At 36.0% G+C, this 13,516-nt stretch overlaps 1 protein-coding gene across 2 annotated transcripts in view; it reads left to right on the top strand.

The window, feature by feature from the left end:
- The first annotated feature begins 1,356 nt into the window (after positions 1–1,356).
- Positions 1,357–13,516, top strand: part of plcg1 (phospholipase C, gamma 1) — a 51,163-nt gene continuing 39,003 nt past the window's right edge. For both annotated transcript variants that reach the window (XM_051095796.1, XM_051095797.1), the window contains exons 1-2: positions 1,357–1,612; positions 2,207–2,488. In XM_051095796.1, coding sequence (XP_050951753.1) covers positions 2,272–2,488 — 217 coding nt within the window. In that variant the 5' untranslated portion in view covers positions 1,357–1,612; positions 2,207–2,271. The remainder of the gene's footprint in view (positions 1,613–2,206; positions 2,489–13,516) is intronic.

Consider the following 13,516-nt stretch of genomic DNA (forward strand, 5'->3'; position numbering starts at 1 on the left):
CAAAATAGTAGGCAGTATGCAGTGCATACTGTGCAGTACAGACTAAGCAGCACACTAGTAATGCATTCCAAATGTTGCCTAGGTCACCTGAGTATCCAGTTCATAGAGAAAATTCACATATTGTGCATAATATACACACTGTCAACAATAGAAAGTATAGTAATGTAGTATGCTATTCCAAACACCCTTTAATAGTATGCAGTACACAGTACATACTGCACTGTAAGCAACTATTATTCCATTCTGAACATAATCACACTGAATACTCACATACATTCACTCACATACTGTGCAGTATATAGTATGCATCACACTAGTAATGTATTCCAAACGTTGCCTAGTTTACCTGGGTGTCCAATTCATACAGAAAATTACAGAATACAGAAAATACTGCTCATAATATACACACTGTGAACAATAGTAAGTATAGTGTTGAATTATGCTACATCCGTAATACATACTATTCCTCAAACTTTAATAGTATGCAGTACACAGTACATACTGAACTGTAAGCAACTAGTATTCCATTCCAAGCATAATCACACTAAATACTGTTTCACATTTTTACACAAAATAGTATGCAGTACACAATGCATACTTTGCAGTACATAGTAGGCAGCACACTAGTAATGTATTCCAAATGTTTCCTAGGTCACCTGAGTATCTGGTTCATACTAAAAATTCAAATAGTGTGCATCATATACACACTGTCAGCAATAGTAAGTATAGTATTGTAGCATGCTATTGAAAACAGCCACACTTTTAAACTAGTATGCAGTACACAGTACATACTAAACAATATTATATTGTCAGTATAACCACACTGAATGGCGTTTCACTTTTTTAAAATAGTAGGCAGTACACAGTTTACAATAGTAATGTATTGCAAATGTTGCCGTGCACGTGGGTGTCCAACTGATACAGAAAATTTAAATACTGTGCGTCATATACACAGTGTCAGCAATAGTAAGTATGCTAATGTAGTATGCTATTGGAAACAGCCACACTTTTAAACTAGTATGCAGTACACAGTACATACTAAACAATATTATATTGTCAGTATAACAACACTGAATGGTGTTTCACTTTTTTAAAATAGTACACAGTTTACAATAGTAATGTATTGCAAATGTTGCCGTGCACGTGGGTGTCCAACTGATACAGAAAATTTAAATACTGTGCGTCATATACACAGTGTCAGCAATAGTATGCTAATGTAGTATGCTATTGGAAACAGCCATAATGCATACTATTTGACACACTTAGCGCAGCAGAGTATACAGTCCACAGTGCGCAGTAGGCAGTCGCTCGTGTTCCAATCCGCGCCCAGCGGCGGCTGAAGAGCGCGCTGTGTCTTTAAGAGGCCGTGTGCTGCGCTGTGCTGTGCTGTAGGGATCGGCTGATGGGGGAAGGGCTCTCACACATCAACTCATGGCGGAGAGCAGATCTCACACTCGGCTCGATCACACCGCCGCGGCCGCCGCTCAGATCCGCCAAACCCGCGTCTGATCATGAGCACAGGACGACATGAGCGCTGCTGAGATTGCGGACAGACTGGATGTTGTGTTTCTGCTTTTACTGAGTCCCAGAGAGCCAGCTGCATCCATACACGGTGAGACAAAACAGACCTGTGTTATTATTATCATCGTTTCAAACAATGTACACGCTCTGATCTTTCTATCACATCTCGCGTGTAGGCTTTCAAACCTTAAAACAATTTAGTCATGTGTAGTTTTCTTTTTTTTAAACAAATTGATTATTAATAAAGATCAGTGATTTTTGTTGTTGTTGTTGTTTGTTTGCACTGAATGCAGATGTATAATCTTATTGATTGTGTTTAATGAACTAAATAACATTGGATCAGCTCTTTGGTGTGTTCACACACTACTCTTTAGATTACAGTGTACATTTCAGGAGTGATTCTTGTGATCTGTGTTGTTCGTTTAGATGTTATTATTATTATTATTATTATTATTATTAGAATAACATGCATTTCATGCACTGATTATCAGACATTCACCTATTCACCATATGACATTTCTCCCATAAAAAAGGCCAGGAGTTAAATGGACACATGTGGATGCCTCTTACAGCAGGCCTCTGTGTGTGTGTTTTCGTATCTGATGTATATGCTGCGTTCACAACTACTATGTCACGGTGTTGTTTTGTGATTTTTCTAATGCCCTTTTCTTCCTTATTTTCATAGGTGTCCTCGTCAGGCCCGGGAGGCTGTGAATTATTCGGAAAGGAACTGAAGAACAAACAGGGGAAATGGCTGCGACCGCGGGTTTCTCCTCCAATGGACCTGTACCCTGGACGCTGAGCGACACCGAGGTGAACAATCTCTACCGGGATCTGGAGTTGGGCACCGTATTGACGCTCTTTTACTCCAAAAAGTCTCAAAGGCCGGAGAGAAGGACGTTTCAAGTCAAACTCGAGACCAGGCAGATTATCTGGACCAGGGGAACGGATAAAATCGAGGGCGAGAGTAAGTTACGCCTTGCTTTCTGGGTGTTTAATTTCGGATAAATCAGTGCTTGGCACTATGGGTTCAGAAAAGTTTGTGTGACATTTGCATAATTCATAACCACAGTTTTGATTTTGAATGGGCCATTGGTTAACAATAAATAACCTTAATAAAGTTTCCTTTAGGGTTTATATTTATAAAAGCATATGCCCTTTCACGCAAAGACCTAGTCAACAGTTTATTTTTAGTTTTCTCTGCAGAAAATGACGGGGTTTTGACTGGCGCACGTTATGTATGGTTTCTCATAGGTACTTATTTTGACCATTTTAGTTTCTGCAGCCTCAAGATGCGTCTGTAGTGTCCAGATTTTCAATGATTTTCGTTTGCTGAATCGAATTGTTTTGATCACGTTTGCAACTGTAACTGCTTTTGTTTTGGGCGAGCAGCAGGTTATGGGTTGTGTGCTAACAGGTTTAACAGTAGTATACTGCTCGTCTTAGGGCAGATTGTAGGGCAGGCCCATCTGCGCTGCTGTTTTCCTGCGGCGGGATGTCTTACACACAGCTGCGCTTTGCTCCGGATGCACCAGCCACACTAAACAGAAAAAAAAAAAACACCCAATGAGCCTCACCGAGGTGTAATTGTGCATCTGAAGTTGTATGTGACTTTCTTAAATCAGACGTTTAGTAAAGCAGCTCTGCTGTGTGTGAGGATTTAACAAACATTATTTATATGTTTGGTGCGTGAGGTTGTTGAAGTAATCGATATGTGACTCTGGACCACAAAACCAGTCATGGGGTCAATTTTTTTTTGTTTTGAAATTGAGATTTAGACATCAGCTGAAAGCTGAGTAAATACGCTTTCCATTAATGTATGAAAATCTGCAATCTGAGGGTGCAAAAACAACAAAACATTGAGAGAAATCACCTTTAAAGTTGTCCGAATATTCTTAGCAATGCATATTACTAATCAAGAATTAAGTTTTGATATATTTACAGTGGGAAATTTACAAAATCTTTTCATGGAACATGATCTTTACTTAATATCCTAATGATTTTTGGCATAAAAGAATAATTGATAATTTTGACCCATACAATGTGTTGTTGGGTGTTTATGGTCTAGGGTCACATATTTGGGTGTATATGGATTTATTTGGCTTTAAATGCATGTTATGAAGCATATGTTCACCTCTTGATAAGAACTTTCATGGTCACAGGAAATTTGCAGATTGAGTTGCAGAAAATCTGTATGTAGCAACATTACTTTAAAATTGTAACAGTAATGAAAATCCTAAAATATCATAGGACAATATTAGTTTTGCTGTTTAAGCTCTGCTTAAAAATATTAAATATTAAAGTGAATTATTGAAGTGCAAGTTTTAAAAATATCTGGTAATCATAAATTCATTGGCCAAAAGTTGTGATGAACTTCTTATTTTTCTTTGAAACAGAAATTAAGTTTTAATTTAGTCTGTAAATGAAAATAAAGTTTGGGTAACTGAACTTTGGTGTTTTACATATTGCTGGTCTGCACCGTTTCTGGTCTTGTTAAAAGTATGTTCACACATCTAATGTGTTTTACCTTAGTTAGGCGCAGTCAAAACACACCATAGGAGAAGTGCTAAAGAAACATGACTTTTTTTTTTTTTTTTCTGAAACTTCTATTTTGGTTTCCGAATATGTTCAGTTGCCAAAATTGTGATGCATTTCTAGTCTAATTTATTATAAGTGTTTTCTGTTGAATATTTGAGCCCTTGTTATTTATGATTAGTCGGTGATTGGTCCATATGTTGGGAGTGTATTTTAAAAATGTCTTGTCTTTAATAGTGCACATATGTCGTGGACCAAAACATTGCTTGTGACAAACTTTAATATCTAGCAAGTACTGATAGTGTGCGGGATTGCATGTTTTTATATTTTTGATTCAACAGTGGTGTTGGACTATTTTTCCTAAACACCTATCGATATTCAGATGTGCTGAGTTTGTGTTTAATTATTGCATTTCTAGTCAAAAGAAATGGGAGGCCTTGCAGTAGGGAGTTTATTGGTGTGTTCGATATTTGGCACTTTCCGGTTTCAGGTTAACCACTGCTAATGAAGTTTTGCATTAGTTTGCTATAAATCAATAGCCTGGTTGTCACAAAGACATTGTGTTTTGGTGTTTTTGGACTCCCAGCTTATATAATCCTGACAGTATGCGTTCATAAACATTCATGTTTATTTTTAACTTTCCAGACTTGATGTGACGTTTAGCCCGCATCTCATTTAACGAACTTAACGGCACAATGTGAGTGACGGGTCTTTACAAATATCAGTCTGAAAGAATAGATGTTTTGGAATGATGTTTAACAAGCTAAAAGCATTTCAAGCATTTTCTGTTTGCATAAAGTTTTCCATGTCTGACTGTAGAGGTGACGTCTAGATTTGAACTTGCACTTTATGTTCAGATGCGCTCTGTTTGATTTCTATGCTCAAGTGCTTGTGCTAATACGTTTCTTTATTTTGACTGATAATCAGCAAGTCGATCCTTATCAGCACGTCAGATGAGCGTTTCGGTTGGTTTGTAAGCTGAGATGGATCTACACCAAAACTTTCCCACAGCTCGCTACTTCACGCTCAGATGTCGCAGAATCAGCTGTTAATAAAGCTCACTGTAACCAAAGTTGTGTTCACGTGTTTGGACAAACTGCGCTTTTGAAGTGTGAGCTTTCAGATTTTCATTTTGATGGATTTTCCTGGATGTTCCTGTGGTTAAACTCTCTTAAGGTGTGTGTGTGTGCTGGTCGTGTTGTGTGTTTGTGAGACAGGAAGACTCTCGGTTGTGCCGTGCAGTCTTGTGTTTCCTGCTGCCCTGTTTGGAATTGTCAAGCGGTTCTCTTGCACCCAGCCTGAGCTCCTATCTCAGGCCAACCGCCTTTGTCCTGTGTGTGTGTGTGTGTGTGTGTGTGTGTCTTGGAGAGGGGCTTCCTCCGCAGGACTGTTGTGTTTGTACTCCCCAACTTTATCATATAAAAAGAAACAGATGGAACAAATATGGACACTGGTATCTCGCTCTGCTGGCCGAGGTCATATGTTGGGTGTTATGCAAGGACTTTGTTCTTGTGAATTCTGACGAGTCGTGTTTATCAGAGAATGCATCTTTGAAGACGGACTGACTGATCTAGTTGATGTGGATTTGGGTCAGAGAGTCGTCTTTAGTGCTTGAGTTTAAATGTTAAACACAGTCCTGCTTTAGAGATGACTGATATGTATTACTTTACCGTCTCATTTGATAGTTTGATCGATGTAAACCAACGATTTTTCACATCGTATCATTAAAACGCACTTAAAACTGAAAATTGTGATAATTTAAGAAACTAAACGCATTATATTTCTACTTCTAAATATGTTTGGGTCACTAGATTAGTAACTTAATTAGGAAGTTGATTAGTACTTGTGTTTGTGAAATGATAATAGCTTTAGATTTATATTATGCTACATCTGATTTGACTAGTTTCTTCGTTAGTCTTATTTTTAAGTCATTGATCTTATGACACTGATTACTTAATCATGTCTTACACAATATCTGTCAGATGAAATCAACACAAATCACAGGGATCATATCATGTTATGTCGAAACACTAATAATACTGGGAAAAGATGATAAAATGATGAAATTACAAGGGAAAATCTGTGTAAAGGAGCCAGATACTTTTGTGTGTGTGTGTGCGCGCACTTGTATTAAATTAAAGTTACCTTTGTCCACATGCATATATTCTTTGTATTTAATGAAGAGAACAAATCATTAATAAAATAAAATAAAATTAAATTAACAAAGGTCAATGCAATGTCATAAAGAACGAGAAGTGATATTTTAATTAGGGGTGGGAATCTTTCTGTACCTCACAGTTTGTTTCATATTGATTCTTGGGGTCACGATTCGATTAAAAATCGATACACAGTTTTTCGCTTTTTAATCATAATTTTTCATCCAATTTTTTTTGTGCTCACTGGACATCAAACGCACCAGTATTTTGGTACAAAAACACACCGGTCTGTAGTACGGGTAATCCTGACTCAAGAAATCAGTGCTTCGTTTTAACTACTAACTTCCTAATAAAAGTAAAAATATTTTACACTTCCCATTAGATGTGTCCTAATACCGTCCGTAGTGGAAAAAGCAATGCATTTAAAATGCATCTATACTGAGTATAGTTCAAGTCTATTAACATATTTACTGACATATCGCTTGAGACTTACTGATATAAAAATGATTTTAAAAAGTACAACTTATACTTTTCTTAATTTTAAGCCTAAAATATGTTTTAATGTCAATTGATGAGGACTGTATGATCTTTAAATTATATTGGTCTTTAAATGCAAAATATTTAAAGTGTACCTAAGTGCATTAATAAATACAAAATTAGTTGTTTCTACTTTAGCAGAGTTTAAATATACCAGTTTAGTATGCTAAAAGTACAGTTCCAGGGTATTTTTATTAAGTACATAATATGTAAATGTATTTAAAGTATATCTAGCATGAAATAAATGCATTTTAAATATATTTTAGTTTCTTTATTTTTCACCAGGGTTGTTTGGAAAGGGAATGATGAGATATTTCAGTGCTTTCTCTCGCAGTTGTGTCTTTGGGTAATTATACTGTATATAAATTACAAGCATCAGTGAGCTGTTATTACTATTGATATCGCTTTTGATTGCTTGTTCACTTTTTACTTTCACTTTCGAGATTCGCGATCACGTACTCTGTGTATACTATGGCGTGGCAGTGCTTACCACACATTTTACAGGATTAGATGTTTGTCGGTGGTCCTATCAGTCATCTCTCCATACTCTGTTTATGTGGTCATTTAAATATGTTTTGTACTCTAATGTATCAGGCTACCGCTAGTGCGACTAATGGCTGCTCAAAACTAGCCTAATCGTGTTTCGAGGGGGGTCCCCTGTTAAAAATTGTGTTTGGTTGGCACCGATAGCCTTCACTTCCTGTCAATACTGGTCTGTCCTATCACAATAAAGCAAAAAATGCCCAAAAAATAGATAATAATTTGTGAAAGAAATAGATAAATTGTGTTTGGCAGGGTAAAATACATGTTTTTTTTTTTGACAAGGTTCCCCTGGTAAAATTCACATAGGGGGATAAATATCATGTTTAACATGAACATGGAAAAACAACCCACAGGAACACACTGTTTAAAAAAAAAAAAAAAAAAAATTGTTTTAACTTAAAGTGAGTGTTCGTCCTGCCTTAAATTTTAACTCAAATATCCATGTTTTTATGTAGTACAACTTAAGTCATGGTGAGTCATTTTTTTTTTTTTTTTTTAAATTTAAGATTTATTTTTGGTAGGACAGATCATAGCTGACAGGAAGCGAAGTGGGAGAGAGAGAAGGGGGTGGGATCGGGAAAGGTCCTCGAGCCTGGATTTGAACTCGGGATGCCCGTAACGCAGCGGTGTTGTATGATGGCGCGCTGCCCACAGGGCTATCAGCACTGACAAGACTTAAAATTTTAAGACAGCACAAACACTTACTTTAAGTTGAAACAACTTTTTTTTTTTTTTTTTTTTTTTTTTTTTTTTTTTACAGTGCGGTGTTAAAGTAGCCCAATTCCACGGGAAAACTGCGGACTTGGCAACCCTGGTCACTTTAGTGGCTCCGTTGAATGTGTTATTCATTTTCTGTGCCTTTCCAAATACGGATTCACTATTTGGGCACATTCCTTGTCAAAAGGTACCGGGTTCGGTACTTTCGGTACTGAAATTTTAAAAACGTCCATTTCCCGCTCACATTTGAGCACTGTTGAGCCGATTTTCAAACATCACTGATTGGCCACAGTGTTCACACGCTCAACAGACGTGACTGTGATTGGCTACAATTATAAGAGCTTCACGTTCTTCAGCGAGCGCTCACACACAAGCACAACGGGAGCATTTGAAAGCCGCGTCTGTCAGCGGATCTGTCTGTATGCAGATGTATTAGGGATCCGCTGACACACGGGGCTTTCAAACGCTCTCGTTGTGCTTATGTGTGATTTCAGTACCGATAGTCCCGAACCCGGTACCTTTTGACAACCCTACTTCCCATGATAAAAAAAGATAAATAATTAATTTTTTGAAACACTTGCCCTCGCTGAAAATGGGGCAGGATGTATTTGTTTTTCCTCCTCCATCCTCATAATAGTAATAATAATAATAATAATAATAATAATAATAATTATATTATTATTATTATTATTATTATTATAGCCTATTAACTAGAAAATGTTTGTTTATTTATTTATTTATTTTTAATTTCTGAAACAGTGGAAATCGCTAGAAGACCTATTTTTGTTCTCGCACCCCCCGTTTTCTAAAATCAACCATCAGACTATGTTCCCCTGTTCCTTTCCTTTGTAAATGCTGAGATGTTTTGCTTTAGGTTGATTATTTAAAAGGTGAAAGTTCAGTTGTTCATGCGGTCCACTGCTGATCTAAACTAACGCTTGTGTTTTTCAATATTACTGGCTGGTTTTGTGAATGGAGCAAACAACATTTATCTATATGAATAGCTAGTATCTGAATTACATAACACAGTTTTACCTTAATGTAGAGAGTTTGCAGAAAGGTTTGTGTGTCCCAGACAGTTTAATTTGACAGAAAGTCCAGCGCTCTCATAAGACCAATTAAGAGCTCCAGACACGTGTTTGAAATGAAAGCGTAAGGATCCTGACTGTGATTATTCTCCTGATCACAGTGCTGGAGAAATACTGGTTAATAAAAAGCTGTTCACTGTGAGTAATAGTAATGTGTACACAGTGCATGTCTATAAAGTTTGACGTTATTTCTGGTCATCAGATGTGATTGACTGAGCAGCACTGGGACGTTTTGCTGCTTGTAATGCTGGTGTTTGTTTGATGATGACTGGAAAGGGTTTGCGTTGGTTGTAAAATCTTGGTATAGAATAAACATTGGTTCAATCATCTAAACGCCTTAATGCTACGACTCCCAAATTAACATGAGTTTAAGTTAAAATTGACATTTGTTGAATTTAACAATTAAATGTGAATGCAAATTGTACATTGGTGCTTTTTTTTGTTTAAGTGTTAATCTATGTGTGGTAAACACTGATTTTGATGTAAGTATGACAAGGACAGAAAATAAAAATCAAGATTTGAGCAGTGTTTGAAAATGTGTTTTGAAGAAAACTTTAAAGAGAGTTTTTTTTTTTTTTTTTTTTCTGTCAGTGTTGTGTAACGGATGTGGTTTTTATTTAATCATTGCATGCACTTGTGAATTAGTTTTCACTAAACGACCTAATATACTTTAAATTAAACTGCTAATTTACCTTAAATAAATGAATGTTTTCAGACTTTAATTTATTAGAAATATTTAGCCAAAAAAATGGTCACATTTTGTTTTTAAGATCAAGTTCTCACTATTAACTAGATGTTAACTTTTGTCTCTGACTCCTAATTTCCTGTTTATTGATAGTTAGTAAGGGAGTTGTTTAGGTATGAGGTCGATTAAGGGATGTGGTTTTGAAGTACTACTGATCAGTCATTATGCTATTAATATGCACATTAACAAGAAAAAAGTGAGAACTGGTCCCCAACCTAAATTGTTACAAACAAATAAAATCCATAAAACTGATGATTAGCGGAAATATACTTTTCAAATACACACCGGTTACTCACTGCATCAGTATTTCTGCGTTGCTGCGTCTGCATGTTGCTTGCCATTCGTTCAACTAAACATTAATGAAGAGCTACATTGCTTTGGTGGAAGATTTATCACTAAATTATGTTTTAGTTGCTGTGATTATTCTATAAAACCCTTGCCAGCTATATGTAGTAATAATTTTATAAAAGTAATAAGCCTTGTGAAGACCACGTCATGCCTAAAATGACCCATAGCTGCTCTAAAATCACTGTAAACCACGGTTTCACTGAGATTATGGTTTTATTTTAGATTTTTAGCCATATTAAAAAACCCTAATTAATATAATATTCTTTAAAAAAACACTATATTGGGCTCTACAAGTGTCACTCTAGCAGTTTACCTACCAAATTTGCTAAACCTACGAGAGTTTCTACAAAACGCTGTAGTCACTACAGAGCTATCGGAATAATACAAATATAATGAATATTTTATGCTGTGTTCCGCTGAAATTCACTGTTAATGACGTGACTTTACAAGGAAATGAGTGTTACTAAAAAGCTGGATGGAGTTGGTGTTGAGTGTCTTATTTAATGACACCTGCGTCTCTCTCACATGTCTCTGTCAGAGCAGCACAGGATGAGTGCGGTTAAAGAGCGAGAGGAGAAACAGGAGAGAGTGTGTTTGCACACACACACACACACACACACACACACACACACACAGAGACAGACTCTGTGTCTTTCTGCTGAGACTAACAGGCAGCCTCCAAAATTAACCTTTCGCCACACCTTCAAATAGGCCAGTTGAGAATTTAGCAGCCATAAATATTCTTACAGACAGAAACGCTGTTGTTACCGGTGTTTTCTTAAATGCACAGTTTGTTTCTGGTTTTGATTCGGTTTAGTCACGTCACCTACGAGATTCAGATTCTTTCTCTTCATCTTGATTAATGTGGTAATTTGGTGTAATTTCTGGTCCAGCGATTTAAATTTTGTTGTTTGTGCTCGCCAAAGCCACTTTTTCTTCTAATTTGGCGTATTTGCTGTTCATTTTGAGCTTTACTTTTAACTTACTGGCTTGCTTAAAACCCTAAAACCTGTTATTTAGACGTTTAGAAGTTTAATAACTTCATAAGCGTAGATAATTCTTTTTCTTTTTTAGTTAGATAGTTTTGTTTATTATTCGAACAGGACAGTGGAGAGATGACAGGAGAGTATTGGGTAGAGAGAGGGGAGCGAGATCAACCCTCGAGGACCTCGATCTCAGCAATTTTAATTATATATTCATATATTTATAATTATATCAACAGTCATTGAGAAATATTAAGAAAAAACAGCTTTTCGTTTGCTCTCTTACAGTCTGAAGTAGTGTTGTCACAATACCAAAATTTTGACGTCGTTACAATACCTGACAAAAAAAAATAATGATACTACTACTGAACCGATACTACAAATAAAACATAGAACAGGAAAAGTAACTGAATAATAGATGATCCAAATGGAGATCATAGTTATTTTCTCTATTAAAACAAAGCATTTCACCCCCCCTTAACAAAAAAAAAAAAAAAAAAAATAATAATAATTATAATAATCACATGCCAGTGCCACTACACAGGATTATGATGAACAGCTATCGAGCCTACAGGAGCCTTTGTTATTAATAATAAGAAGATGCAAGTAACAAACTATAGGACAACTACAAAAAACAACAAACCCCCCCCAAAAAAAAACAAAACAAAGACACTAAATTACATTTAAATTTTTCTAGACCCTATTTTAATGGTTACATAAAATATATATTTATCGAAATGCATGTCTAAATTAATTGAAGTCATTAAAAAATTAATACAAATTACGTTTTTAAGGCCCTAAAAAAAACTTTTATTATTTCTTTTATTAATTCTCAAATTCAGTTTTGTTTGTGAATCTGTTTTCCATTTAATTTTCTGGATTCTTTTTTTAATCGTTTCATTACATAATAATCAAAAGCATGTCTAATGAATTTATAAAGGATAATTAGATTTGATAAAGAATTAATTTATTATAGGCCTTTTTTTATTTATTTGTTTAGAAATACTGTGTTGTGTATTTACAGTTTTCTGGTAAATAAATTCTGGTAAATATTTTTTTCTGGTAAATATTCCTTAAACATTGTTTTAATAATAATTTTATTAGTAGTAGTAGTACTATCTTTACATTAAGTCGTATATTTCTGACTGTCAAGTTAAACCGAACTTTTATTTTAGGTTTCTGTTTGTATATGAGGATAGTTTTCCACAAAAGAAACGGTAAAATGCTGATGAAGTGACTCTCAGAGCAGTTCTAGAGATGATGTTCATGTGTTCATGTTCTCTTATATTGAGGCGGCAGAGGCTGAAAACGCTGTGAGCGTCACGTGTATGTGTGTAAAATTAGTAAACAAAACTGCGCGTCTGCGCCATTCACTAACACAGACACGCAGAAATACGGCTCTTATTAGAATGCAAAATGAAATCTTAGTACAATGCGGAATCGTACTGTTTTTAAAAGCAGGGTATCGCGATACTTTAAGTACTGTGCAACACTAGTTCAATGAGTGAAATATCTTTGTATGTGCTCGCCAAAGCCACTTTTTCTTCTAATTTGGCGTATTTGCTGTTCATTTTGAGCTTTTCATTTTTAACTTACAGGCTTGCTTAAAACCTGTTATTTAGGTATATAAGTAGTTTCCAAATCATAAACATGGATAATTCTAATTAAAATGTCCTTGAGAAATGTTAAAGGTGTCACTGGATGCCCATTTTCCACAAGTTGATATGATTCTTTAGGGTCTTAATGAAAAGTCTCTAATATACTTTGGTTAAAAATTCTCAATGGTTGTGTAAAACAACACCCTTTTTACCTTGACAAAATCAGCTCAACCCATTCTGGTCATGGCTGCTTTAAATGCAAATGAGCTCTGCTCGCCCCGCCCCTCTCTTCTCTCTGTGGAGTGACGAGCCTGTTTACTTTAGCCGTGTTTAGCCGCTAAACTTGCTAAATAGCACATTATCAGGAAAGGCGATCGTGAAGATTCATAAAAAAAAAAAACCTTATACTCACTTCTGCTGTAAGTGAAGCTGGATCACGAATGATTCGCGTGAACATAGACGGATATATGTAGATCGGGAGGCGCATTCCCTTCACGAATGTAATCCACTGTATATTCAGCGGCTCAGATGTCGGGAGTAAATGACGACTGCTATGTTCATTATTACATCCAGCAACACAACACCTCAATCGCTCAATCTGAGATATTCTTGTCTAACGTACATCCCTGCTCCAGCATCCAAACATTGGAGGTTGGACTGTTACAGCTGATCTGAGGTAAAACGCTCATGTCAATCAACTATGGTGGGAGCGGCCTCTGTCTGTGTGAAAAAGAGGATATTATTT

Source organism: Labeo rohita, chromosome 23 (genome assembly GCF_022985175.1).
Source record: "Labeo rohita strain BAU-BD-2019 chromosome 23, IGBB_LRoh.1.0, whole genome shotgun sequence".
NCBI classification, from domain to species: Eukaryota; Metazoa; Chordata; class Actinopteri; order Cypriniformes; family Cyprinidae; genus Labeo; species Labeo rohita.